Here is a 26,144-nt window from a genome sequence, read left to right as displayed (position 1 = left end):
CTTTTTTATTTTTTATTAAGCATTTATTTTCCTCGGAATTCTTTTCCTTGAAACAGATTTCCTCAACGCTTCACTTCAGGTTTGTGGCTGATGGTATGAAGAGACAGAAGTACTTCAGAAACTGCTTTTTTTTGACTGTCTAGGAGGTGATGGAGGGAAACGGGGAAGGCAAGAGGCATATAAAGTAGATTTGGGAGTGAGTTGTCAGAAGGAAAGAACAGACTTCGATCTCCATTTGCCAATAAAGATGGAGGTGAAGGAGGCTTCAGAAATCAGCATGTGAATGGCTGACAGGCTTGGCAGAGACAATGAGCAGTACTGGGGAAAACAGTGATCTAGACAGGAGAAAATTTGGAGGAGGTCAGGAATCTATATTTCCTTTCTTCTTATCCCACAATAAAAACTAAATATGCTTACAGGGCTTTAAAGAATGCCAGAGAAGTAGAAGGTAGAGAAGGGCTGACAGCAGCGCTGGTGAGGAGTTGAGGTGCTTTGTCTTGCTTTATGCTGACATAACCATGTGCATAATTGATCCAAGTGAAATACAGTGCACTCTCGCTGCCGCCTTACCTCCTCATGATGAAATCTAGGTAAAATGTCTGCAATCTAATGTATGTATCTAGAAGGTCAAACAGCATGGTGCCATCAACACCTTAACTCACAGATAAGCAGTGTAGTGGTAATGCAAGCTTCTTTCAGAGCTTATACCCCATACCTACCCAATAGCTATATTCCTTAATAGATTTATAAGACCCTATAACATGCTTTCAGGATCTATGAGATGCAAGGCTGTTACACTGATAAATCTTGTATCATGAGCTAAGATCTTGCCTAGAGCTGGACTAAATTGTGCTGACTCATGCAGTTGTAATGCATAAGGTGTGTGGATTTACTGTTTGGTCAGGTGAAATTAGGGTAAAGTCGGCAAAACCTCGAGAAAAAAACAGGCGTAAGGGAAAAGGATGTGCTCCGTTTTGGCATTAGCGCATGTGTGTGTGGGCTACCAGAAGCACAACAGGAAGGGCCGTGTTTTGTATGCACTCCCACTGAAAGGGTTTGAAAATCCAGGTGGCGCTCTGGTATCCAACCTTAGCTGACGTGTTGTGTAACTTTTCCAACTCCATGCACAGATAAAGGTATGGAAGCCTTTTTATTGTAGGACGTGGACTCTCGGGACCCAGTGGTCACCAATGCATTTTTGGCATCCAAAAATCAGGCAGCCACAAAATTCAGTTGGAATCTACTTGTGCGTCATATGTGATGAAGGTGGCTCCTCTACAGTCCATAAAGTGGAGACCTTAGAGAAAATATTGTCATTTTAAAGGAATTTGTTAATGAAAATAATACAGAAATTTAGTGTTGAGCTACTATTTTAGTTGTCTGGGTTTTTCTTCTTGTATGGTGGGGGTTTCCCCCCCTCCCTCTTTTTTTAAGGAGCAAATGGGCATACCCTGATCTCAGTATGCCAGGGCTCCTGCCATACATACATACACACACAGAGCTGGTGTTCTGAAATAAATTTGTGTGCAGATAATGCTTTTAGTAATGTATTCAAACGAAGTATGATGTGAAGGGTGTGAAGTGGTCTGCAGGAAATAGGGGATTTAATTCAGAAAGCTGGACTAGGACCCACTGTCCTAAGCAACAAAGCTTCATTCCACATTATATCTAGTTTTCTAAAGGTAAATTCAGGTGTACGCCAACTTTTCATCTTGTAGTCTGAAATAAACCTGGTAAAACTAGCCTGTTACGACACTTCTTGCAGTGTTTAAGATATTTTTTTTTTTAATGTGTCCCTAATGCAAACCTTTGGAAGGAGAAAGCTTGCTTTCCCTGATGCTGGGTTTTCTTCCTAAATGTGACAAAGTTGGTTTTAGGACAAAGTTACAAGCCTGTGTTGAAAGTTGCCCTTCTGACTGTCTAGTCTTTTCAACTGAAAGTCAGTCTTTCAAGAATTTCTTTTTACCTGGAATGAAAAAACATATCCCTGATTAGTTGTCTATTACATTAATCATCTATGACTTTGTTACAGTAGTCACAGAGTAGTCCACAAAGAAAGACACTAATGTTCAATCAACCAGTTTTGTACAGACATTTCTTAAAGAACAGATAATGCAGAAGAAAACAATAAACTGCACAATTAGTCAAATTAGGTATTACTGTAAATTCTTCAGGTTACTTAAAAATTGATGTTGCTCATATGTTATACAATGCATCCACTCTTAAATTTGGTAGTTATGTTTAAATATTTAAGTGTTTCAATAGTGTTAAGTAGTTTTATACTTGTTCTAAATTAAATTCTTCTGGCAAAGAGTTTTTTATTTTGTTTCTATTGTGCTGCAGACTCTCCTACAGATTTTTGGTGTGGTGGCTGTGGCTGTGGCAGTGATTCCTTGGATACTCATCCCCTTAATTCCACTATTTATTCTTTTCATTTTTCTTCGACGATATTTCTTAGACACATCAAGAGATATTAAACGTCTAGAATCCACAAGTATGTAGTTTGGCGGGACTTAATGTTAGTTTGAACCCTGCTTATTATTATGTGAAATGCTAGTATTTTATAGACAATCCATCAAAGATTTTTTTCTTTTGCTATGCAAATAACTTCCTTATTGCCTTGGTTCTCAGCTAATGAATTACATGCTTAACTCCTGTTTTGCATAATGATAAACCTTAGGTATGACAGTTTTAACTATCTGTAAGTAAAGCTAGTTAAGAACATGCTAAGTTGCTGATCTTTGGAACCTTGCATGCACATATTAATGATGTTTCTGACCTAATCTGAGTCTTGTGCCTGACTTTAGCTTGACTATGATATGAAGTATTAAGCATTATGAATAACAGACATGGGTGCCTCATGTCATTAATAAAGTTCTTCGGTGACAGCTATTGTTAAAAACATAAGGCATTTTTCTATAAATTAAGCTGTCTGGCTGTCCGATTCTATTTGAGTAAGAGAACTTTGGTTAAAGATACTGCATATTTATTCTAAAAGGATGCAATACAGTAACTTTAAATACAAATGGTTAAATACAAATAGTAGGATTAAAGATTAGCGTAGTACAAAAAGAATTAAATGTTGTCCCTCAGCTATTGCTAAGTTACTCTCATTTCCCTTTGTAGCTCGAAGTCCAGTGTTCTCCCACTTGTCGTCATCCCTCCAGGGACTTTGGACTATTCGGGCTTTGAAAGCAGAGGAAAGATTTCAAAAATTATTTGATGCACACCAAGACCTCCACTCAGGTTTGTGATGAATTGATGTGAAAAATCAAATACTTTGCTCTGTAGGAGGGAAATATCTTATGCCCTCAGCAACTTGTGTATAATGTACATTAAAATCAGTAGGAGCTGTGCATTTGTCTCTTTAGGGTAAAATTTCTCTATTAGAACAAAAATGTTATTATCTGTCTAGATTTTGAGAGTTTACTTTGGGCTGTAATATAATTTGAGATACCCACACATATGTTTTAACAATGTCTAAGATAAATATTTTAAAGTATGCCTGCTAAGAATGTTTAAAGAATCATTTTTGACATTTTCCTGGGTTCCATCTTTAAAAAGAGAAAGGGTAGGAAATAAGCTATATTATGAAGCATTTAATATTAAGTACTGTGCTAGGAGTGGGCAGACATGATTAATATAAATCATACTGGAAAAGTTTCATAAATCTAACTTCTTTTTTTACTTTGAGCAGCTTTCAGGGCTTAAACCTAGTATATGGTATTAACATGTGATTCTTTACCGTTATCAATTAAATGTTCTCTATTACAATGTTTTTCAAGATGCAGAATGCAAGTTTTGGATTTTGTGTTTGTTAGGTAAGATCTTGAATTTCCTTTATCATAAGATGCACAAGTATATTGTACAGCTTTTTTGTGATTTATAGACCTCTAAGGTTTCAGACCAGACCAGCTGATCTTTTCTGAAGTACAGTTATCACGGGGCTGTAGAATCATGCAGACTGACCTCTGTGTTGAGCCCAGCAACTTGTGACCTGTCTTCCAGGAAGGCGCCTCCAATTTTGAATTCCCCATTTCTTAATATTTTCAAGTTGCTAGTTATCTGGCCAAAGTAATGTTACAGTAGCTGACAGCAGGGGAACACAAAGTTGTTTTTTAAGCTTTGTATTAAAAGACAGCTTTATTCAGTAACTGCATATAAAAGTTTCACTATACAAAAAGGAACCTGCTTTTGAGATCAAGCTTCAGTGCTTCTAGTTGTACTCTTTTATGTACCTACGTGCTTCATCTTGGTGTCTTTCCCAACAGAGAATTGGGGGTGTACCAGCTTGCTTAGTGTGTGTTCAGGTTTTGGTCCTCAAAGGGAATATGAGCCAGCAGTGTGTCTGGGCAGCAAAGAAGGCTGACAGCTGGGCTGTGTTAACAGGAGCACAGCTAGTGGGAGGAGGGAAGTGATTATCCCCCTCAGCACTTGTTAGGCCACATCTGGAATACTGCATCCAGTTATGGACCCCCAGCTACAGGGAACACTCTTACAAACTTGTGTGAGTTCAGTGGAGGAGCCACTGAGTTGGTCAGGAGACTAAGAAGAGAGATCTCCCTCTGAGGAGAGGCTGAGGAAACTGAGCTTGTGCAGCTTGCAGAAGAGAAGGCTTACAGAGGATTTAATAGCTGCCTTCCAGTACCTGCAAGGATGTTACCAAAAAGATAATCGGGGTCTTCACAGTGGTGCATGGTGGGAGGAGCAAGAAAATGAGTGTAAGTTGCAACAAGAGCGGTTTCACATGGATACAAGGCAAATCTATTTCACTATGAGGACAGTCAAGCAGAGGAGCAGGTTGCCCAGAGACATTGTGCAGGCTCCATCTGTGTCGATTTTCAAGACCTGAACTGCATAAAGCATGGAGCAACGTGGTTTGACCTCGGAGCAGACTGTGCATGGAACAGGAGTTTGAACCAGAGACCTCCGGAGTTTGCTTCCATCCTAAATGATTCTTTGATACTAAATGTGTGCAAGAAGTAACCAACTACGTTTCATACTATCTCACAAAGTTGGAGTGCTGAGTTCTTAAGTCTCCCAAAGAATTTTGAATTCTTTCCTGCATTGCAGAAGAGTCTCCCAACCAGCAACGGATTTGTTTAGCGCTTTTGGGTGAAGTGGTATCCTCCTGTCTATTTAGGGCTGAGCCTGGGAAACAGGACACCCTTTTCAAACCCTCTTTCAGGGATGCCTATTAATTTGATATTAAATAATCTTGAGATAAATATCTAAAAGGTTTACTGAGGTTTGACCAAACCTAAGTTTCCTTCCTGCCAGTACAACATCTCTATAAGCAAGCTCATAAGTCATCAGAAGTTACACCATGATGAGTCTTCGGTAGTCCCCGTGATTGCCATATTCCTTCCTGCATGCACAGTGACCCTGGTTATACAGGGAGGTTGCAGAATGACCATCCCAAGCTGGCAGTTTAGTGCACTTTCCTGGACAGCAGGATCAATGGAGCAAAACCTTGGAGCTGAAAATCCTACAACCCAAGTGTTCCGTTTCCTGGTCTTATAAGTACAGTATTGCACCAAAAATGACCTTTCCTGTCACCAGGAAGCCACTGTAGGCTTTTTCCAGGGACACTTGGCTCCTGGGTTTCAGAGAGGTACCTATATTATCATGGTGAATTCCATTTCTGGAACTAGGTTTGTGACTTGATGAGGCACTCTTCTGCATATGTCATTCTGTGTGCCTAAGTATATGACTGCCCATCAGACCATATCAAATGTCTTGTTTAATGAAACTGGCTGGTGAATGTGTGTTCAGGCATAGGCAGTTAGAGCTGACATAAATGGAACTAAGAGGTTACCAGCTTTGGACCTCACCTGGCTGCCTCTTGTCATCCTTGCTCTTTCCCTCCGCTGCCCTCCAGAAGTGACATGGAGTTCTGTTGACTGAATAGTTGGTTCGGTCACCCCGTAATCTGGCCATCCAAAATGATCTAGCTTAAAACCAGACTTACCTCCTCACGTTTTATTTTATTTTTATTATAATTTTTTTTGTGTGTAAAAGGGAGAATTTCTTTAGTTTTAATCTTTCCCGGCATTGGCCTAAGGAACACTGAAACAGTTGAAGCGGCGCTGATCTTATGACAAGCAATGCAGAAAGGGTTGGAATGGTAACCCTCTGCTGTGACTTGGTAACAGCTGGAACAATTCATCTGACCGCAGCCTAAGCGATAAATAATGCCATACTTTGCTATGGCTACTTGACTTCTGGTTTTAGCCCTGAATTCAAACACTTCACCTTCTGTATGGCAACGTCTTTTCCTGCCGTCTCCTGTATCTTGTACTGTAGTATATCTGTCTGGGATGGAATTTAGCACCAAACTGTGGAGCCCTGGATGTGGGTGCCCAGTGGACATGTCCACCTGTGAGCTTTCCCAAAAGTACCTATGTGCATTTAGTCAATTGAATAGCTCTGTAACCCCACTGGCTGTATTGAGCAGCTCTTATGGGAGCTTAACCAGCTGCAGCTGCCTTCTGAAGACTTGGGTCTGACAGCTGTGTTGTGCAATGTTCTAGGTGAAAACTTGTAGAGTGTAGTCCAGCTACAGCAGTGTAGTTGTACTTCTGCTTTTTGTATAAGACTCCCGAGTCCACCAGAGTTAAAAAAAGGCTTCCATTTTAAGGAAGCAGACCATGCTTCAGGCCTTGACGACTTCTTTTTCTTCCTAGTACTGTATGTTATACTCGCTGTGGTCCTGTTGTACTTGCTATTGGTGTGAAAACTATGTTAGACCATTATGAGAAAACTGGACAATGTTCTGATCATCATCAGTCCATGCAGACATGCACTTGAGGATTGCAATGCTGTTTTTTAACAACTTACAGTATTAACATAAATTAATTTAGTAATAATTATACAGATTGGTTTTCTAATAATCCACTGTTCTTATGTCTTTGTAAAATACACTTTAGAGGCCTGGTTTCTATTTTTGACGACCTCGAGGTGGTTCGCTGTGCGTCTGGATGCCATCTGTGCCATTTTTGTTATAGTGGTTGCTTTTGGTTCCCTGCTTCTCGCCAAGAGTAAGTACAGATGTTAGAAAAAGTTCACTCAGTAATTACCATGTATAGTAATGTCTAATTCTTTTTCATAGATTGCTGTTTCCAATTGTTTAAGGACTGTAATTAAATTAAATGTTTCTTTCTAGATCATGATCTCTTCCTCAGTCTAGGGCATTGGGGCTGTATCTGCTTTCTTGCAAATACTGGAGGCAGTTCAGACATCATCCGGGCTTAGGCATGCATCCACCATCATCCCCAAATGTACAGACAGACTTGAAGAGCTGTAGTCTTCACTTTTGAGATTCTGACTTCCAGAGCAATAAAAACAAATAAATATTTTTCTTTTTCCCCACCTTTGCCTTTCTTTTTTAGGCCTACATGTCTTTGCTTTTCATACTGAAACACCCACAGAGCTGCTTCTTAACAACTTTTTCCTTTCTACATATGGCACAGTAGGCCAAAAGGCAAGCTAAAATTCCTAGGGATATTTTTCTAATATCTCGGGTCAGCAGGATAGGCCAGTTCCAGAAAGAAAATAGCCTTGTAATAATACGTTTTATGTTCACTGTCGCTCATGAACTGTCATTAGTGTATGCATCATCCAGGATGTAATTGGGTTAGATGTACTAGAATGAGATAGTCATCTAAAATATGAAGGAAGGAGTAATTACCTTGGACATGAAAATTAGCGCTAATTTGCTGGTTTTGTTTCTTTTCTTTTTCCTTTGAATAAGTTCTATATATGCATGTGTGTTTTAAAATTTGAACACTGCTGCTCAACACTGAAAATTTTGAGCTAAGTTTGATGTTATTAGAATGCAAAAGACAAGTCAAAACAATGGTCCTGAATCTTTCTTTGCCTCTGGATAAGGAGTAGCTCTCTTGAAGTCAATAAAGCTACGCTAGGATAAAGTTCAAGTAAGACAGAGGACAATCATGCTTAATATTGGGGCAGACAATTCATTTGTTTTGTGAGAGGTAGACCCACTGAACACAATAAATACTTATATAAACAGGGGAATAAATATTCTGTCCTGTTATTTTATCTGATCACTTACAAGAGTACAGAGTTGATGTAAATGTTCTTAACTTACTTCAGAATCATTTAATGCTAATTTTTTGCTTAGGTTTAGGGGCTGATTTAATTCCCTTAGAAAAAAAATGAAAAGTTGCTAATACTCTGCCAGACAGGGATGACCCTAACAAGCTATGTAAATATGGTCTTGAGACTGAAATTCAGTTTTTAGATAAAATGCCAGGCCAAGGAGAAGTGGTATTATCTTTTCAAATATACAGACAATTTCTAAAACTTAGCAAAAAAAATGCAGTAAGTAGCTATTCTGCCTGGAGCTACTTGTTGCAGAGGTGGCAGGTACAGTGTAACCAAACAGAATTCTGGCTGTGATACTCCCATCACGTAAGTAACCTCATGAAAGTTAAGTTAACTAGGACTTTGTGTAATTACCAGTGTACCTATTTGTTTCTCTTTTTTTCTTGGTTCTGCAGCTTTGAACGCAGGGCAGGTTGGTTTGGCGCTATCCTATGCAATCACCCTCATGGGAACATTCCAGTGGGGTGTTAGACAAAGTGCTGAAGTTGAAAACCTGGTAATGTTTATTTCTTCCTTTTCACCTCTCGGTTCTGTTTCATGGTTATGACATGAGGTCTTAATTAACTTAGGACATTAATACCTTAGCAAGTGATTGGGGCACCACTTAACAGTCCATAAAGAAAAATCGCTCCTTCTAGGGTGTAGTTTGTCTGACTGATCTTGACTGTCCATTCAGATGGATTGTGCACAGTGACTGTCCCTCTCCATTCATAGTAAGGGAGGCTTTACAATCTCCCTTTACAGCAGAAAGGAGACTGTCTAGTTACAATGCAATTGCATTACAACTTGCTAAAATCCCAGCAAATGAATCCCTCTCTGTAAGTAAGTTTTTTAACTGGTGTGTGTGTGTGTTAATTTATTATTTATTATTGTATTTTAAAATTTTATTTATATCCCGCATTGCATTTTTAAGGTCCTGTTAGTTTGTTGTAAAAGCTTCTATCTTCTTAATTTGTTAGAAGTTAAAAAATGTTTGGAAGTATTTGTTTATATTCAGCTGAGAGGATTGTGTGGTTTCCAAAATATGTAAAGTAAAACGCCTTCCACCAATTTACAATATTTACTAGTATGTTCCAGTGTTTGCCTATTCACTTTCTTCAGTTACTATATAAGAAAAAAGACTATAAAAAGGACATACTGAACATAAACCTGGGGGGTTTGTATTGTGTTGACACCTGAAAGTTACTTGTAATTATGATTTGCTAGGCATAGCCATAGCCTAGGTAATAGAAAATTTGTAGAAGTTACAAAGCCATGTTTAATAACAGATAAAATTAATAATAGTGTTCAGTTTGTATTTTTTTGTCTAGCACATTGCTTCTTCAGACCATTTGTCAGACATGAATAAACTAGTAGTGACAGACTTTGTTGAGAAGTGTGAACAAAGCTTTCAGGTTTTTTCATACCAGCTGGGAAGTTTTGGAAGCGTCAGGTCTGTGGGGCTCTCTTATGTAGCAAGTTACGCTCTTGGAGGCTGTGATTCAGAATACTTTGGAGGAGAAAGGCTTGCCATTCACTAAGCTGGCTTTGAGGTGGAATGCTGATCATTTTGTGGAGCTATGATTAGCGTCAACTTCTTTGACAGGTGGACATCCACCAAATATCCCTTGTTATTAAAGACTGACTACATTTTGGGGAGGCAAGAACATTTCCTTTCTATCCTGCTCCATTATTCCTTCCTTATGTGTTTGCTTTTGTCCTTGGAGCTTATTTTGTAATGTGGGAAGGGTAGGTGGCAGTGAGGTCAGAGAACTTGCTGCCAGGCGACCTCTGCCCTTAAAGGCACTCCAGGCAACATATGCCTACTGGATACCTTTATGATGTTTTCTTTTCAGAATCCATCTGTGAGTGGATACCATTAAATACTGTTAATTGTGTTGAGAAGATGTATGGGTGAGGATGCACACCAGAGCCTAAAACAGAACTTTTATTTTTTGCCTAAGGGGAAAAAAGTGTCTAGATAGCTCATCTTCAGTTTCTTCTCCTTTCCGTAAGATCAGAGGCATCACAAAATATTGCCATTTCTTTCCTATTTGGCATAAATTACATAGGAAAACAAGTTTTACTGCATACAAGTCACTAATAATATGGTGACCACTGTCTTGAATTGTGGGGTTGCTTGTGACAAACGTATTTGAAAGACTTACGGAGGGTGAACACAGTTGTAATGATGAGGACAAGAAAAGGGACGATGAAGCTGGTAGCTTGATGCTAGTACCTATCGTGTGTCTGCCTGTAGCTCGTATGGCAGTTTAATTTCTAGCTTTGTCTTCCCAACACAGAATGAAATGATGAAATGGTGTCATCATAGCCAAGATTGACAGACAATTCTCATAGCTTCTATTTCTTACTAATTATGCATGACTTAGATTTGTAATTAATCCCACTGATTAGAAATTAATGTTTAGGTATGGATTTATGCATAATGATAGATCTGGGTCTGTAGTAGGACATGAGATGCAGTTTTTCAGTTGTATAAAGTAAGTGTAGGATGGTACCAAATCCTCTTACCTGTGCTTAAAAGAAAAGTTCTGGAATAATATGCATTGAATCTTTATAGTAAAGATACACACACACACACATATTCATATGCATGTAGTATTTGCAATATATGCAGTAAGCTGAAGTTTACATATATATGTCTTCTGTCCTCCCCTTAGATGATATCAGTAGAAAGAGTAATGGAATACACAGAACTTGAAAAAGAAGCTCCTTGGGAGACCAACAAGCATCCACCACCTGAATGGCCAAGCCAAGGAATGATTGCGTTTGAAAATGTTAACTTCACTTACAGTCTAGATGGACCTTTGGTGTTAAGACATTTGTCTGTTTTAATTAAACCAAAAGAAAAGGTATGTATACGGCTGTCTTTGGCCATTCACAGAAAGATGCTACAAGAAGCTGTATGATAAAAATACATTATAAAATATGTGGATGTTAGAAAATTAGTAAGTGTTCTTTTAAAAAATAAGTCTTAGTCATATTTATTAACAGAAGTTGGAGCCTGTTTATTTCTTGTAAATGCATCATAAATGCATCTGGGAACATGACGTTTCTGTCTGTGAAAATAAAGGGTTAAATGTATTCAGTAGTTTTCTGATAAAATTTGGGTTCTGTTAGAAAGTTGCAGACATTCAAAATACCGGCTAAGCCCAAAATGTTTGTTCAAGTCCAAATGCAGTGGAAGTGCGTTAGGAAATCAGGGATTCAATAGAGGGAACATAAACGGAATGAAGGTTGTCAACAAACAAGGTGAGCAGAGACAATTAAAGATAAGGAATGTGCATGCTCCTGCACAGAGCCTGAAATGGAAGAGAGAAGAAAGAAATACAAATCAGTTGCATAACTTTAGAATTGTGATTTTATTTCGGTTCCTTTCGGCTACCAATCCAATTAACTGTTGCCATTAATTAGATTGGTAGCCAAAAGAAACATAGAAATAAAACTCTTCCTCCTCTGCTAATTTGACTCTTCCTCCCCAATTTTGACTCTATCCCAGCTGAAAGAGTGCTGCAGGGAAGGTCTCCCCCACAGACAAAATTAAATTAGAGCCCTGCAGTGTTAATTTGTGCTTTGCTACATTTCAAATGCACATGTACTTTTTTGATTAGGATATCTTCCCTAGGAGGCTAGTTCAACTCTCTACAGTCATTGGCCTGGCCTCATTTGTAACATGCTTTTCCATTCAGTCCCAAACCTGTTTCATTCCTCAAGTGGACCTTTTTAATAACATGCATGTTACAAGAATTCAACCCAACTTTGCTGCGTGGAGATGAGTTCATGGAATTAGGTATGGGTGGATTAAAAATGGTGTTTAAGAAGGAGAGCAAAAGGGATGTTTATATGCTCTCTACTTTTCTTGCCTATGGGCCATCTCTCTAGCTGTTACATATTACTGCAATGTAATAGCAGACAAGACGACTTACATTTCTTAGTGAGAGACTGAAATAAAATAAAATTTAAAAAAAAAACGGAAGCAAGAGATATTAGCAATGTATGACTCAACCCTTGATGGGTGCAGGAGGGAGAGGGATGACTGGGGGTATTTGTTTTTGCTGAGTGATTATGCTGTGGTTGTGTCATCCTGAAGTGAATTTGTCTGCCTTGAAACTATTGCCAAGAACTTGTGTTTATTTTCTATGATGTTCTGCACAATACTGCAGTAGACTGCCACTGTGTAAAAGAAATCTCCCAAGCATCTGTGTTCCTTATATTGGTTTTAATTATGGAGAAGAGTCTCTTCGGAAGCACGTTTCCAAATCTGCTAGGGATTCTGCCCGTGCAGCTGTCAGTGAGACCTCTTCTGCCTGTTGAGACCCCTGGGTCATACAGATAGATTTCTGGTGGCTGCAGTGCCACTGGCAGGATGAATGAGTTTAAACTTCTGCCGTGCTTGAAGGTTTTCTTGTAGCCCCCGCAGTGCCCAATTTGGGAAGCTGTAGGTAGAGTAGGAATGGGGGAGGTGATTACTAGCAGATCACTCATGCATTAGGGTCTCTTTTGATCTGCTTGTCTCAGCATTCGGTATTTCCCTACAGTCAAAGCAGGCTAGGAAGGACCCTCTTTGACCATCTTTGCTAACCTAGGGTAGTCTACCGGAGACAGACCGGAGGGCGCTTGTGTAAGGAGCTCTGCCAGCAGCTGGCTGTGATTGACCTCTTCAGCTACTGTAGCTGCAGCAGCAGCAGGTTAGCATGTTCCGCCTTGGGTTTTAAACACCACTGTCTTTGTTTTAGGGTGCTTGTGAATGCTTATTGACTAATATATTGTTAAATGCACCTTGTCCAGACAGATCCTAAATCTGAGGATATGGCTACATGAAAAAGTTAGAAGGGTAAGGGTCTAGATTTACGGTATGGCAGCTGTTCACGTAAATACTCTCACAGCACTGCACGAAAGGGAGGTTGCCTGAGGGATAACAAAGACACGAGCAGTTTCAGTGGAGTAGCTGACATGCTGTAAATCTCGCTCTCATTTTTTGTGCAGCTCTGCTTTGAAGTACGGGTGACGCTTGAGTAACGATGAGCCCAGTGTAATGGGTATACTCCTATGTATGCATATGGCTTACATTGGGCAACAAAATCCTGGCCGTGTGATTCCTGCTAGGTGGCTGGGACTTCCATTTGCAGGCTGTTGCTGTACTTGCTCTGGCTTGAACATGGGCCTCTGAAGAATACAGTGTATTAAAAAAAAATACTATGTGCATACTGAGAGCTGTTTCAAATTCATGTCAATTTTCAGCAGCCTGTAGTCAATTGGACCAAAAATACAAATAGATTCCTTTAAATACTGAAGAGCATAGTCCTTTCATTTGATGCCAGACTGAAAGTGGGATTTTGACAATATGCAGAGCAGCTGCATTTTTATTTTAAGTATCAATGTATTTTTTATATTTTTTTCTTTATATCCTTAATACAATACTTTATATCACTGACATTTACAGAGAAACAATTGAACTTTTATTTTCACAACTCTGGGTGTCTGTGTTCACCATTCAGCATTTTCCTTCTGAGCTGTAGTGTGTCTGTTCAGAACTATTTTTCCATTGTTTCACTGATATCGTTTAGATTACTAGACATTTTATCATTTATTGCAACAGATTTGCTTATATTAGGCTGTGTCTTTAAGAATAAGCACTGTATAAATGTTAATTAGTTTATATACAATAGTGCAATAATGAATTGTTGGATTAAATTGTTGAATCGGAAAATAGAAGTACAAAACACCTTTTAGATTGTGCAGCCTGGGTTGCTCACTGCAGTATACTTTTTTAGTGTTTTGTGTATTTTTGATTAAATGTGGACACTGCTGCTTTGTCTGAGCTTAGTGTCTTTGACTATTAGAGAGTTTCTTCTTGCTCTTCAATGTGGTTTCCTGTGTTTAATTTCATTCCAGCAGTCATTACTGCATACATCTGAGTCTCAGGCAGTGGGTAATTGCCCTCTGGTGTCTGTACGTATACTCATGAAGATTTTCATGTTTCTTCCCTTCTGCACCCCAATCACTTCACGAGGCTATATTGTACATGTTTAATCCTCATAAATCCTTCCTCATCCAATCAGTATCTCCAACCCATATTAATTTTATGTTTCACTTCTCTGAACTCTTTCCAGCGTGTTGATTTCTTTCTGGAAAGGTAGTGATTCAAACTGAGTGCAGGAAATAACAAAACCTGCCAGATCAGATCTGTGTAGATGGTTACACCCATCACCTTCTCCGATACAATTGATTACTGTGTATTGTTTTCTCTAAGAATCCTTTACCTGAAGACAATATTTTAAAATGTTTGTTCTTCAAGTAGTATTTAATCACCACTAATTATATGTCTCATTTATTAATGGGCCGACTTTCTCCTGAGTGTTGGTTTCATATGAAATATTTGTAGGTCTTAACCCCTTGTCAATTAAGTTAGCAAACCCATATTTTCTGTTGTCTCTGCGTCTTTTTTTCTGAAATCATTTTTTTTTTCACATTGTGTACAGCTTCTGATTTTTCTTTGGGAGTATACAGAAGCCTGAATCACTATGATCTTATTATTCACTGTTTCTTCTGTTTGGAAGGGAATCACAACTTGCTCACATGGCCTTGTAGTTTCAATACTTGTGTCCTCTGTGCTGAAGCTGTCTGAAGCATGAATACTGGTCACAATCCTGCTAGTTTTGGTTTTAGAGTTTGAGTACTTTAAAGTACTTTACCTTAACCATACTAACCAAAATCAGTCTCAGTTATTTAAGTTGGGAAGACAGCGAATATGTTGTTCTCAAAAGTGCTTTATGGGAGTCCTTTTTTGGGTGGAGAAGTAGATGCATGCCTGAAATGATTTGCCTAACATCACCCAGCAAACCAGGTTTAGTATAAAAATTAGCAGCCTTGAATCACATAACTCTATACACCGTGCCACTTTATTTTGTTTACACAATGAAACACCACACATTAAGGGAAAATCTTCCACCTTTGAACGTGATCAAAGAAATTTTTGTGTATCCAAATGTCACCTGAATCCAAACTAACTGGGGAGGGAGGTTTCTTCCTCTTGGAAAAATGTTAATTATAAAGAAGTTTTATTTGGTCCTTGTTCTACTATAAATCCTGTGATGTTGTAAAACTGTTGCTTGACAAAATAATTTATTCTGAAAAGCTCATAGTTTAATTGTACAAGCTTGGCTTGCTCTGTAGGTTGGAATAGTGGGAAGAACTGGAGCTGGGAAAAGCTCTCTGATAGCAGCCCTCTTTCGCTTGGCGGAACCCGAAGGAAGGATTTGGATTGATAAATACTTGACATCAGAGCTAGGACTCCATGACTTGCGGAAGAAAATTTCAATTATACCTCAGGTAAGAGAGTGACTTGGTCTGCTATAAACATTGTCAATATAATGCTGTAGTATTTAAAATGCCTTGTTGGTATATATTCCCCCTGCACCCCTGTATGCAGTAGACTTAGAAACTTTAGCAAAGCGTTATTCTTACTTGAGTAAGGTCTTTACTATTTTAAGGTAAGCATAGTCAGCTTTGGGGACCGGAGCAATTTCTTCCTAGTTTTGTTCCCCATCTGATTTTCTGGAATACTTGTGAGTAGGTGTTAGCAGTATGCTGTCCTCCTGTAGTCTGGGAAAGAACAGAGAAAATCTGACAGGAATATAGCAGTCTTCAAAAGTCCTCTGAAGTCACTTGATCCTTTGCAGAAATTCCTACCTGATGCATTACATGAAGCTTCCTTAGTAAGGGACTTTGAGGGACCATTTTCACACCCCTGTACAAACCGACTGAGGCTAGACCTGTAAAGAGTAAATGTGCTAACTAGAAGTGAGCCACTGGCCTTTCCACTATTTAGAAATGGTTGGACAGGAGGAGACCAAGGGAACAGACAAAAGAGTGGGTCATTATGGCTCATAAACAAAAATTTGATGAGTTTTAGAAGCTGAATGTGGGAAAGGCTGCAATACAGGAAAAAAACTAAGGCAGTTTTGGGAATAGTCTCATCTCTGGTGCTGGAGCCGAAGAAGGGAAGTTCGCAGAAGTCCGGTAGGTCATAGGTCTTCTCTTCTACGGTCTTACTTTCAAATGAGACATTGAATCAGAGAAGTGTTAGGTATGAGCTCAAAACTTCTGAAGGCAGAGCCTATGCAGGTTACCACGCTTCATTGAGAGCTCTGATACTTTCTGTGATCATTTGTTTTCCACTGGAGCAGGAGGAAGAGGAAAAAGTTCATATGCCACAAGTGCAAAGTCAGGTTTCTGGAAAATAATTTGTCTGGAATGTTCTAGCAGGTAGATGGAACAGTAGGCTGGAAACTATAGGAATTTGTTTGCCATGTTTAGCATTAATTCTCAGATCTCTGTATTTTATTACAAAAACTGTATTTAGAGTCCTTATATCATCTTGTATCTGAAGGTTTGCTAGCCTCTTGGCAGGATGGCACTTAGAGCGTATTACTTTCTTATAATTGAGAATCTGATAAAAATAGTAATGAACAGTTGTTCTAAGCCTCTCTTGATTACCTGCTCCCCCCGCCCCGCCCCCCCGAACAGAAGTCAGAGAAAAGAAGCAGCTATGCTATTATTAAAAAAAAAAAAAAGTTACTCCCCCGTCAGCTGGGTTGTTGCCTGATGCAGGATGTCTTTTGTTTCTGCATACTGAAGGCTTTGTTGTTGCATAGTGGAGATACTCACTGGAACTAGTCATCTTTTGTATGTAAAGAAGACTACATGGATTTAAGTTCCACTTTTTTTCTTTGTGTGCAGCATTCTTTTCTCCTGAAAGCAGATGATCATCAGTTCATTCAAGTCTAGTTTTTTGAAAGCCTTACCCATAGCTATTGCAGGTGATATCTACGTTTGGAAGAATTCAACCCAGCTGAATAAAATAAGAGTACAGAGACAGAAAAACTGCTGGTCAAATATAGTTTCTACATGTTGAGCGATGCAGATGCTCAAAGTTCACTGCTTTTAATTATATGGGGGGGTTCATACAATGGTGTATTGACATGGTTGTAAAATTATTTTAATCCAGTTGAATTCTGTGACATTTATTAAGTTTATATGATAGAGTTTTCATCATGGTCCCAAAGGGGTTTAAGTGTCCAAAGGCTAGCAGGTAGCATTTCTTTTCCACATAAGGGATGACTTGTTTCCACTAAAAATGTGAAAAACTATGAAGTGGTTGCAGTAAGAACAGGATGAGGGTTTGGAATAAGGTTTATACTGTAATTAACCGAGTGATAGGCATTGTCTTGTACTGTGTTAATAGTAATGTCAATAATAGAGACAGTAATATAACATTAGTTACTTTGCAGCAAATATTTTCATTGTTATGTGGGAAGTTAAGAAACCAGAGGGAGAGATGCTTATTAAAATTATAGCATAGAACATGCTAAACAGAACCATTCCTAGAGAGTGATGAGGCAAGAATGAAGTTTTCTTATATGTGAGTTTAAATACCTGCCTGGTGAAATAAAAATGTGCTTAGGCTTCTAATTGCTTGCTTGGATGGAGCTGTGTGAAGGTTGTGTTTGTAAATCTTTTCTATGCAAATGTTGTCTGCCTCCCTGACTGCAAGCATTTTTACAACAATTATTTACAGGTTTGTCTTATTACTTTCCTCTCATAAACCAGACTATTTTAAATAATAATCTGTGTCAGAAATGATAATTAAAAAATATCCTTATCTTCTGTTGCAGTACGTGTCTGTAGTTAGGACTTTTATAATAGTTACGAACACTTTATATATTCAGCCTCTTATTTTGCCAACCTATAAAAATGGATTGAAAAGGAAAATAAACGTAACAATACCTTCAAAACACACCAAAACGTGTATTAAAATATGTATTGTTAAACAAATTACTTTCTAGGTGGTTTTGAAAGAAAAATGTTCTTTAACCTGTTACTGTTTTTTAACTGCTTTTGTTCATTCAGCAGGTTTTTAGTAACATGTTGCCAATACAGCAGATAGTTTCAAATAATTGGCATGTTATGTCAAGAAACGCATACATTCTTTTACATTGCTTGTGGCACGTTCTGTCTTTGTTAATCCTTTTATACCACTTAGAGTAGTTCAGAAATGAAGGCACATAAAAGGTGAAGGTCTAAATTCTGTTCTGATTTGCTGCAGCCCTTTGGAGCTGGGCATCACTAGGGTTAGATGGGGCATAAGTCACGGCAGAGGTTAATCTCAGAGTAAGCTGAAGTTATCTGATGCGAGTTAGACTTTATTTCCTAGGGGAGAAAAAAAGAAAACGTTCTGCATAAGATTTCTCCAATTTAAAGAAGACTGGCAACATCATGTATGGTCTCCATTTGTGATTAGCACTGTTACAGCTTTTGACTTGTTGTTGTTGTCTTTATGTGTGGTATTAAGAGGAGTAAGCCCTAAAGTCGTGTCAGTGCATGACTCTCAGGTCTGGCAGTTCACATTAGTGAGTACTGATCTGTTGCTTAAGGAGTTGTGGACTAAAAGTAGTCTTCCCACTTCTCAAACACTACATTTTCCAGTGAAAATTGATTTATGCCAATTTGATTAATGATCTGTTATTGGTCTGACTGGGAACTGAAGTAGAACAAAACTTGCTTCGACGACAGGTAAACCCACACTGGTACCTAGATGGGAGAAGGTACTGATTTGACTCCCTGGTGTATTTTGAGTTAGAGTTTTGCCCAGCAGTGCTCCAGTTGTAAGTTTGCTTTGATGCTGTGGCAGTATAGATTCACTTCTATGTTTGTAGGTTTAAACATTGTGTTGAAATGGTGAAAATTGTTCCTCTTAAGCTCTGGTGGTGAAATTACAAGCTCCTACGGTATGAAATGGGGAGAAAAAACAACAATCAAACAGAGAAGGAAAACCAGAAAGGCATTGTGTGCTCTTTGATTTTCTCTGGTTTATGTACTTCAAAAACACATTTTCAAAACTGTCCAAACGTAATTTAGGAGTGTGAGCTCATTGGAAGTGGTAGTTGCTGGTTTTCATTAACAATACCAGGAGTATAGCAGTGATTTCATTTAAGTGTATATATATAGCTTGTGGCATCAAAACAGTGGCATGTAAATGCCCGTTCGAGTACTGACATAACTGTGTACAGCAATTTGCAAACAGACCTGTCCTGTTTAGTAAATTATCTTCATACAGACTGGATGAACACTTGCCTTTCCTGCCCCCCCTTTCAGTATGCAATTGTGAAATACTCCTTTGCATTTCATAAAAGGTAGCTTGTTGTTGGATATTTCTGTGCTATTGTTGATATAGGTTAGTTCTGATTATTATTAAATTACCTATGGCAATATAAAACCTGTGTTTATAATGGAATGCTAATTTTACTGGGTTTTAGGAGCCTGTTTTATTCACTGGAACTATGAGGAAAAACTTGGATCCTTTCAATGAATACACCGATGAAGAGCTGTGGAATGTCTTGGAAGAGGTGACTTACTAAATCTAATAACGTTCATCTGGTATTTACAACCCAAATAACACTTTAGTGCTAGTGTGCATTGGGTTTTAGATGTTTTTCATCAGCTTTGATAAGGACATAGCTGTTGAAAAAAGAGGACTGTTGTGTGCATGCTTTTATATGTGTGTTTGTGCATGTGTGTGTAGACATATATTTTTATATAAGTCTTTTATGAAAAAATTACCCTTTGGGATGATGCTTTGGTTACATTTTGATTCGTATCTTAGTTTTAATGAACATTAATAGATTCTTAACAATGTGCTTTAATGTTTTTAGAATTCTAATAACTGACACACTGTGTAATCCGACTTGGCACTTACTCATTTTGTGTCAGAATATAAAAGGTAAACCTTGCATACTTATTGTTGTGTCATCAGACACACAATAGCTGATTTGAAAGAGAGTTACTCATCCTACAATATGTTGACATGTCAACAGGTGCAACTGAAGGAGGTTGTGGAAGATCTGCCTAATAAAATGGAGACGCAGCTGGCAGAATCTGGGTCTAATTTTAGTGTTGGTCAGAGACAGCTGGTGTGTCTTGCCAGAGCGGTTCTAAAAAAAAATCGGATCCTTATCATTGATGAAGCAACAGCAAATGTGGACCCAAGGTAAAAACAAAACCTGTCATATTAAGATGAGATGTTTTTTCTTCTAATATGATCATCTGTACTGTAGAGATGAACTTAAATACTTTGTATTTCTTGTAGTTTGTATTGCTATTTTATGTTTTTAATGATAGCAACGTAATTGTCTATTCAAAATGGGGTGGTTGAGCTTTGGCTACAGAGCAGATGATATAAACTAAACGCTGAAAATATCCCTAATTTCAGTGCATTCCATAGAGCAGGGAAATTAATATTCAAAGTTTATTTGTCCTGCAGCCATAGACAAGAAGACAAGAACCTCCTTGGAAATGCACATAGTAACGTCAGAATAGCCATGACACAAGTTGAGATCTGTTGATTTCTGGAAGAAAAGTCTCTTGGAAATAATTAATTAATTACTTAATTATGTGCCCCACTAAAAGCCCCAAAACTAGAAAGGTGAAAAATGGCTAGAAGCAAAACCGGATACTCCTGGTTATGAGATGCTATCCCTTCAGATGGCTCAGATGTCGGTGTAATAAGTTACAGATAAAATAGGGTGGGTGGGAAGGTAAGCTGTCCTAAACACCACAGGAATTGCAAAACGTATTTGGAGATGTTTGAAGCTGCAGGAGGGACTCTTTATCATTCATTATTTTGTCTTGTATAACTCAGGCCAGCAGAACTTTCCTGAATTCATTCCTGTTTGAACTAGAGCGTACTTCTAGAAGAACATCCAACCTCAATAGAAAAAAAAAAATTCAATGACAACCCTTGTTAAATTGTTCCAATAGCTAAGTACCCCCACTGTTAATTTTTGAAACATTTGAAACGCTGGTGGAAATATTTTGGAAACAATACTGCAAACGTACTGCATCAATTAGTCTGGGCTGAATATATAGTTCCAACAAACTATGGCTTGAGGGAGAACTCGAAGTCCAAAGAGGACAATAACACAGCAAGTCCCTCAAACAGATGCATTAAGGATTTTGTATGTCATCTGGGCGTGACTCATTTTTATAACATCTTCTTGGGGGAGAAGTGGTGCCACTAGGGTAGCTTTGCAGTTCAGCTGACAGTGTATTTCTAAAACCTTTAGAGAAGTGGATTCCTTTCCCAGAGGTTCTCTTTTTTTTCTTTTTTTTTCTTTTTTTCTTTTTTCTTTTCTTTTTTGGCTATTAGTTTATTTTTGGCTGAGCTCTGATAGATTAACTGTGATTAATCATAGCTGTGGAAATTTAATACCATCTTACTCATCCTCCCTATTTTGGCATCTCGCATGTGTGTGTTCTCAACTTGCACTATCCATTTAATTGATCTTGATTAATGTGTGCTGCAATATATATTATAATAAGGTAAATGTTTGTTTGTATCAACTCAAGGCATAACAATACAAATAATAACTTGGAACTTCTTCTTTGAATTCAAAAGTCATTATTGCCTTTTCCTTAATGTGTTGCTATAACTAGAGCCAAGTATTTTTCAGCTGTGCAATCTGATAGGACACTCATCAGGAAATGCTGATGTGGGTTGCTTAACTGAGCAGTTAGGGAGGCATTTTTGGCATGTAAGGAAAGCCTCCTCCTCTTCTGAAGCACAACCCCCATACCTGGCACCCTTGTCTAGCCTGGTGGCAAGCACACCTCGTATCAAGCACCTGGGATAGGAAACCATGGGGAGCTGCCGCCAGCTCTGGAGATGTTATTACTTTTTTTTGTTTTCTGGCTCTTGATCTCTTTGCCTCAACCACTGCTGCAACTGTGTCCCTTCTCCAGTTCAACCTGGAAGCAAATATGAGAAGGCAGGGTTTGGGGATGAGAGGGGGAGAGAGAGGAATGAGGTGGTATGAGGCAGTGGATGTGACAGCAAGGTGAGAGGTGTGCGGTGTACCTTCCTCAGGGCTGAAGGACTCCCCACTGTGTTTCTCCATCTCAGCTAGGCCATTCTTGTCTGCTACTGAGCGAAGCTGAGCAAAGGAGTGAAAGGAAGGAATGGAGAGTCCATCCTTCTCCCTCCTTACATCTTCCAGCTCTCATATGTACCCTGATTTTCCTCCTTGCTCCTTGTAGCTGCCAGCTGCTCTGCATGCTGCAGGGGTGTCAGCACTGTTGTGAGGACAAGGAGGAGCTTGCCGTAAAGAAGGTTGCCCTAAGTCAGACTACTTGTATGTTTTACGTGATGACTGACAGACATTTAATTTGATCTTATCTTCTTGGTCCTGAAGCCAGCATTCTCATCCTGAAGAATGAGGTCATTTTAAAGCAGTTGAACCATTCTGGAATGTTGTATGAAATCAAGCAGAAGAGCTGAAGATCTTTCTGTAGTCACTTCTGTGATACATTGAAACAAAATCCTTAGTAACTGTGACTTTTTTTTAAATACTGTGTTGAATTTACCAAGCTTTTTGTGCGTTCACTACAGTATTATGCGTTAACTCGTATTTTTACTGCTTATAGAGGACAAAACTTTTTGGAACCAGTCCACTGCCACGTTTTTACATTGGTTGTTCATGAAGTCTGGTAAAATCAGCCATTGCACATAGTTCAGTTCATTAGCCAGTTTAACCTTGTAAGGTTTAACCTTTCATCACATCTAACTGCTATCTCTTAACTGTTTCTCTTTTGGAGAAATTATCTAAAACCACTCAGGAATTGTGTAGTGTGAGATACGCTTCCAGAACAATCCCAGGAGGACATTAGACTGAAGATAATGATTTATCCAGTGTTCCTTTCAGCAGCTTGGTTGCTTCTTATTCAAGTCATATTTATTCTTGGTCTTTAGATAGTTTTCTTTTTACAGTCAACTAATTCAGGTTACACCAGATCTTGGGTTGCTGTGAAACTTGGTGTTAGATCCTCAAACCATGGTGCCAGTGGGGCAGCACCATTTTGTGCTTTCTTATTGTACTGTTCCTTGCAATAGGGAGTATTGTGGTTCCCATTTTCATATAATCAGATTAGGGTTGAGTTCTTGTCATCCAGCAGACCTGGTTTTGATATTCATGTTGCATCAGGTTGGTTTCTAATGTGCCTGAAGGATGATGGGGTTTGATTCACGGAGGTGGGTGATAGAATCACTTTGCACTTGCCTGGCCACTTTCTCAGTGTGGGTAGGTGCCACAAAATGACCATTTATGCACTGAAAAAGGACAGAAATGCTGCTTCCTTTGGCAGTTTCCTAGCGGGTAGACAACTCTAATTGACATGCAGTATAGTCTCTGCACTCTGTCAGCATGTAATTCTGTACACAGAACCTTTTCTCAGTCTTTTAGATTTTCTTTCCTTTCCAGTCTTCTCCCTGAGAGTCTCCTGGAGGTTACTGATGGTACTTCTGCCTGCCACCCCAAAAACTATACTCCCAAGATCTACCCTTAACCTTAGAGAGGATCTGATTGAGATTTCATACTGTGATATTTGAAGATGGAGCTATTAGGTCTGTTTCTGATTACTTTGTAGTCTCATTTTAGGATATTTGTCACACCCACAATATGGCTAGCAGTTTCTTATTAAAGATGAGTTTATATTCAAGAAATACCTTTTTGATAGTAGTTTGATAGTATCTATTTAAGAATGGGAAGCAATTTTTACTGTAAATGTAGGAAGAGGTGGTGCTATAAGGAATGCACATAATAAAGTTACAGTAAATGATTGCAGAGAACAGGGATGTTCAAGGATGAGGCATTCTCCTCTGATAACAGTAAGAATAACCTGAGAGTTCCAAGTCATTTGGAACCCTTTAAAAAGTTGTTTTCAAAATTCCTGAGCAAGCTGTGATCCTCTGTGCTCCATAGTAGCTCTGCAGGAAACATCACCTTGAGCTTGACTATAAGGAAAGAAAACGTTTTTCTTTAATTCTAGGGAATACTGAATCTTTTGTTTCTGTTTTGCTATTCTAACCATTGCAGAGAACACATCCTGCTGTCTGTGTAAGTCTCTTCCCTACTGAATGTTTTCATGTATGGCCCTGATTTTTTTCTTTTGACAGTAAGAGTACTCAGGTCGTTGAGGTGTTGCTGAGAAGACAGCACAAAAAGATACATGCATTAATACTGGGGTGAAAGCACTGATACTGCTATGATGTGGGACATTAATGATGAACAACTTCCTTTTCTTAAGGAGACTGTTAACACAGAGCTAGAGTCTGGCTCTGTCCTGATTTCTCATCCCTTCTCTTTCCCTGACTGAGTACTGGCCTTGGTTCAAAAGGAGAAGTTAAGAAACACCTGCTTCCCACTACGTTCTTTTGCTTCTTTTAGGAAGTAGGAGCAGGAGGACTAAGCCTTCTCAGACTGCAGCCCAGAACCCAATTCTCTTAAGCTTATGACAGAGCTTAAATGTTTCTGTCCCCGCATGAAGATGACAGCATGCATGGGAACTCTTACTTAATTCTGTGTGTGTGTGTCTTCCTTCTCTCTGATGATTTGTCCTGTCATCAGCAAGGATCTGTCTATTCCTTTGTCGTGCCGATTGCTTAAACTGAGTTTGTAACAGAAATTATGTTCAGTCCTTCAGAGCATGAGCTTGTTCTTTCTACAGTGGAAACTTAATTGTTACTCCGTTCGTCTAAGTCATCCTGTTCTTCCAAAGTTGTCTTTGACTACTTATTGTTAGTGCCTCCTAACATGGTGGCATCAGAACAATTCTTTTTGCTTAACTTATGAAGTGATACCAAATATTTATCATGTGCAGAAAGATTCAATGTAGAGTACTACTTCCGTCTAAAAAATAATAATTTGTAAGAGGAAGGCATGTTGCATGAATCTTTGGTGTATTTGATTTGATTTTCCAGTTACTTTTAACAATTTGAAGAATTAAGTCTTTGCAAGCAACTGATTGAAGCCAGCACGGCTGCCTAAATATACCAGTTTATCCAGATATCTCCTTTGTCTTGTTTTAGATTTATCTACAGCATTTATTATTCTCCAGTCATATATGAAAGTTCAATTTCATATTTTAATAGAAATCCTGGAAATGAGACGTGCTTTCAAGTGCCTGACTTCCAGGCTGGAACTTCCTTGGTCCAACTAACCACAGTATATTTTGAGTTCTTTGTGTCTTCCTTCCCTCTTGGATGAGAATTTTAGTTTCTGTACCTTTACCTTATTCTCCATTGTTGCCGCTCATAGCTTTTTTTGAAAGTTGATGGGCCATATGTGAGTATTCTGATGGCCTGGCTTTGAGCCCAGGTTGGGAGCCAAGGCTTCCCGTGCAATGTGGACTGTCAGGTGCCTCTAGAGGCCATTCATCACCTGATGGCTGCCTGATTTAGTGCTCCGATTCACCTTCTAGCCATGCCTTTCCCCTTTCATTGACTCAAGAGAGGACTGTATAGATTTTCACATTTTAGCCTCACTGGTATGCCCTAAGTTAGGTGGTGTCAATGCTTCACTTGTACAGTTAGTTACTTGAATAATCTCTAGTTTTATGAGTATTGCATCTCTTTTGCCTTACTGCTTGTTTATACATCTAAAGAACATCTTAGCATCTAAGGTATCTTACAGTATAATTGCATTTCCTCTTCACAGTTCTTAGCCTTATATGTAACAGTTACCACTTCAGCCCTGTACTCTAGTATCTGTGCTCTTTAAGTTTTCATTCTTTACAAGTCTTACGTGTCCTCCTGATGTCCTCTTCTTTGGTGGTTAGTTCATATGGTAGGTCGAGGCTGTTAACTTGAAAGCTTTTATCCCTTTCCTTGGGTTGTGCTTTTAGTTTATGGAATGTGCCAAGTTTTATTTTTCCTGTATTCAAGTTCTTGACCTACTCCAGTCCTAGTTTTAGTTTACCAACCACCTCCTTTATTTAATCCCCTTTTGCAGTTGAAGTCAAGAACCTTAGTGTTGTGGTTTGACCCCGCCCAGCAACTAAAAAAGCCACTCGCTCATTCCCCCCAACCTGGGTGGGATGGGGGAGAGAATCAGAAGAGTAAAAGTGAGAAAACTCATGGGTTGAGATGAGGACAGTTTAATAAGTAAAGCAAAAGCCATGCA

At 38.8% G+C, this 26,144-nt stretch overlaps 1 protein-coding gene across 2 annotated transcripts in view; it reads left to right on the top strand.

Moving 5' to 3' along the window:
• ABCC4 (ATP binding cassette subfamily C member 4) overlaps window positions 1-26,144 on the top strand; it is a 163,708-nt gene that overhangs the window by 112,261 nt on the left and 25,303 nt on the right. Inside the window, exons 21-28 of one of the 2 annotated variants that reach the window (XM_056327964.1) lie at window positions 2,344-2,494; window positions 3,127-3,246; window positions 6,930-7,040; window positions 8,526-8,626; window positions 10,791-10,982; window positions 15,307-15,462; window positions 19,449-19,538; window positions 20,007-20,179. In XM_056327964.1, coding sequence (XP_056183939.1) covers window positions 2,344-2,494; window positions 3,127-3,246; window positions 6,930-7,040; window positions 8,526-8,626; window positions 10,791-10,982; window positions 15,307-15,462; window positions 19,449-19,538; window positions 20,007-20,179 — 1,094 coding nt within the window. Of the gene's footprint in view, window positions 1-2,343; window positions 2,495-3,126; window positions 3,247-6,929; window positions 7,041-8,525; window positions 8,627-10,790; window positions 10,983-15,306; window positions 15,463-19,448; window positions 19,539-20,006; window positions 20,180-26,144 lie in introns of those variants that run through there. The other variant, XR_008820108.1, reaches the window with a different exon arrangement.

This window comes from Falco biarmicus, chromosome 2, assembly GCF_023638135.1.
Source record: "Falco biarmicus isolate bFalBia1 chromosome 2, bFalBia1.pri, whole genome shotgun sequence".
In the NCBI taxonomy this organism is placed as follows: domain Eukaryota; kingdom Metazoa; phylum Chordata; class Aves; order Falconiformes; family Falconidae; genus Falco; species Falco biarmicus.
This window is presented reverse-complemented; position numbering and strand designations above follow the sequence as displayed.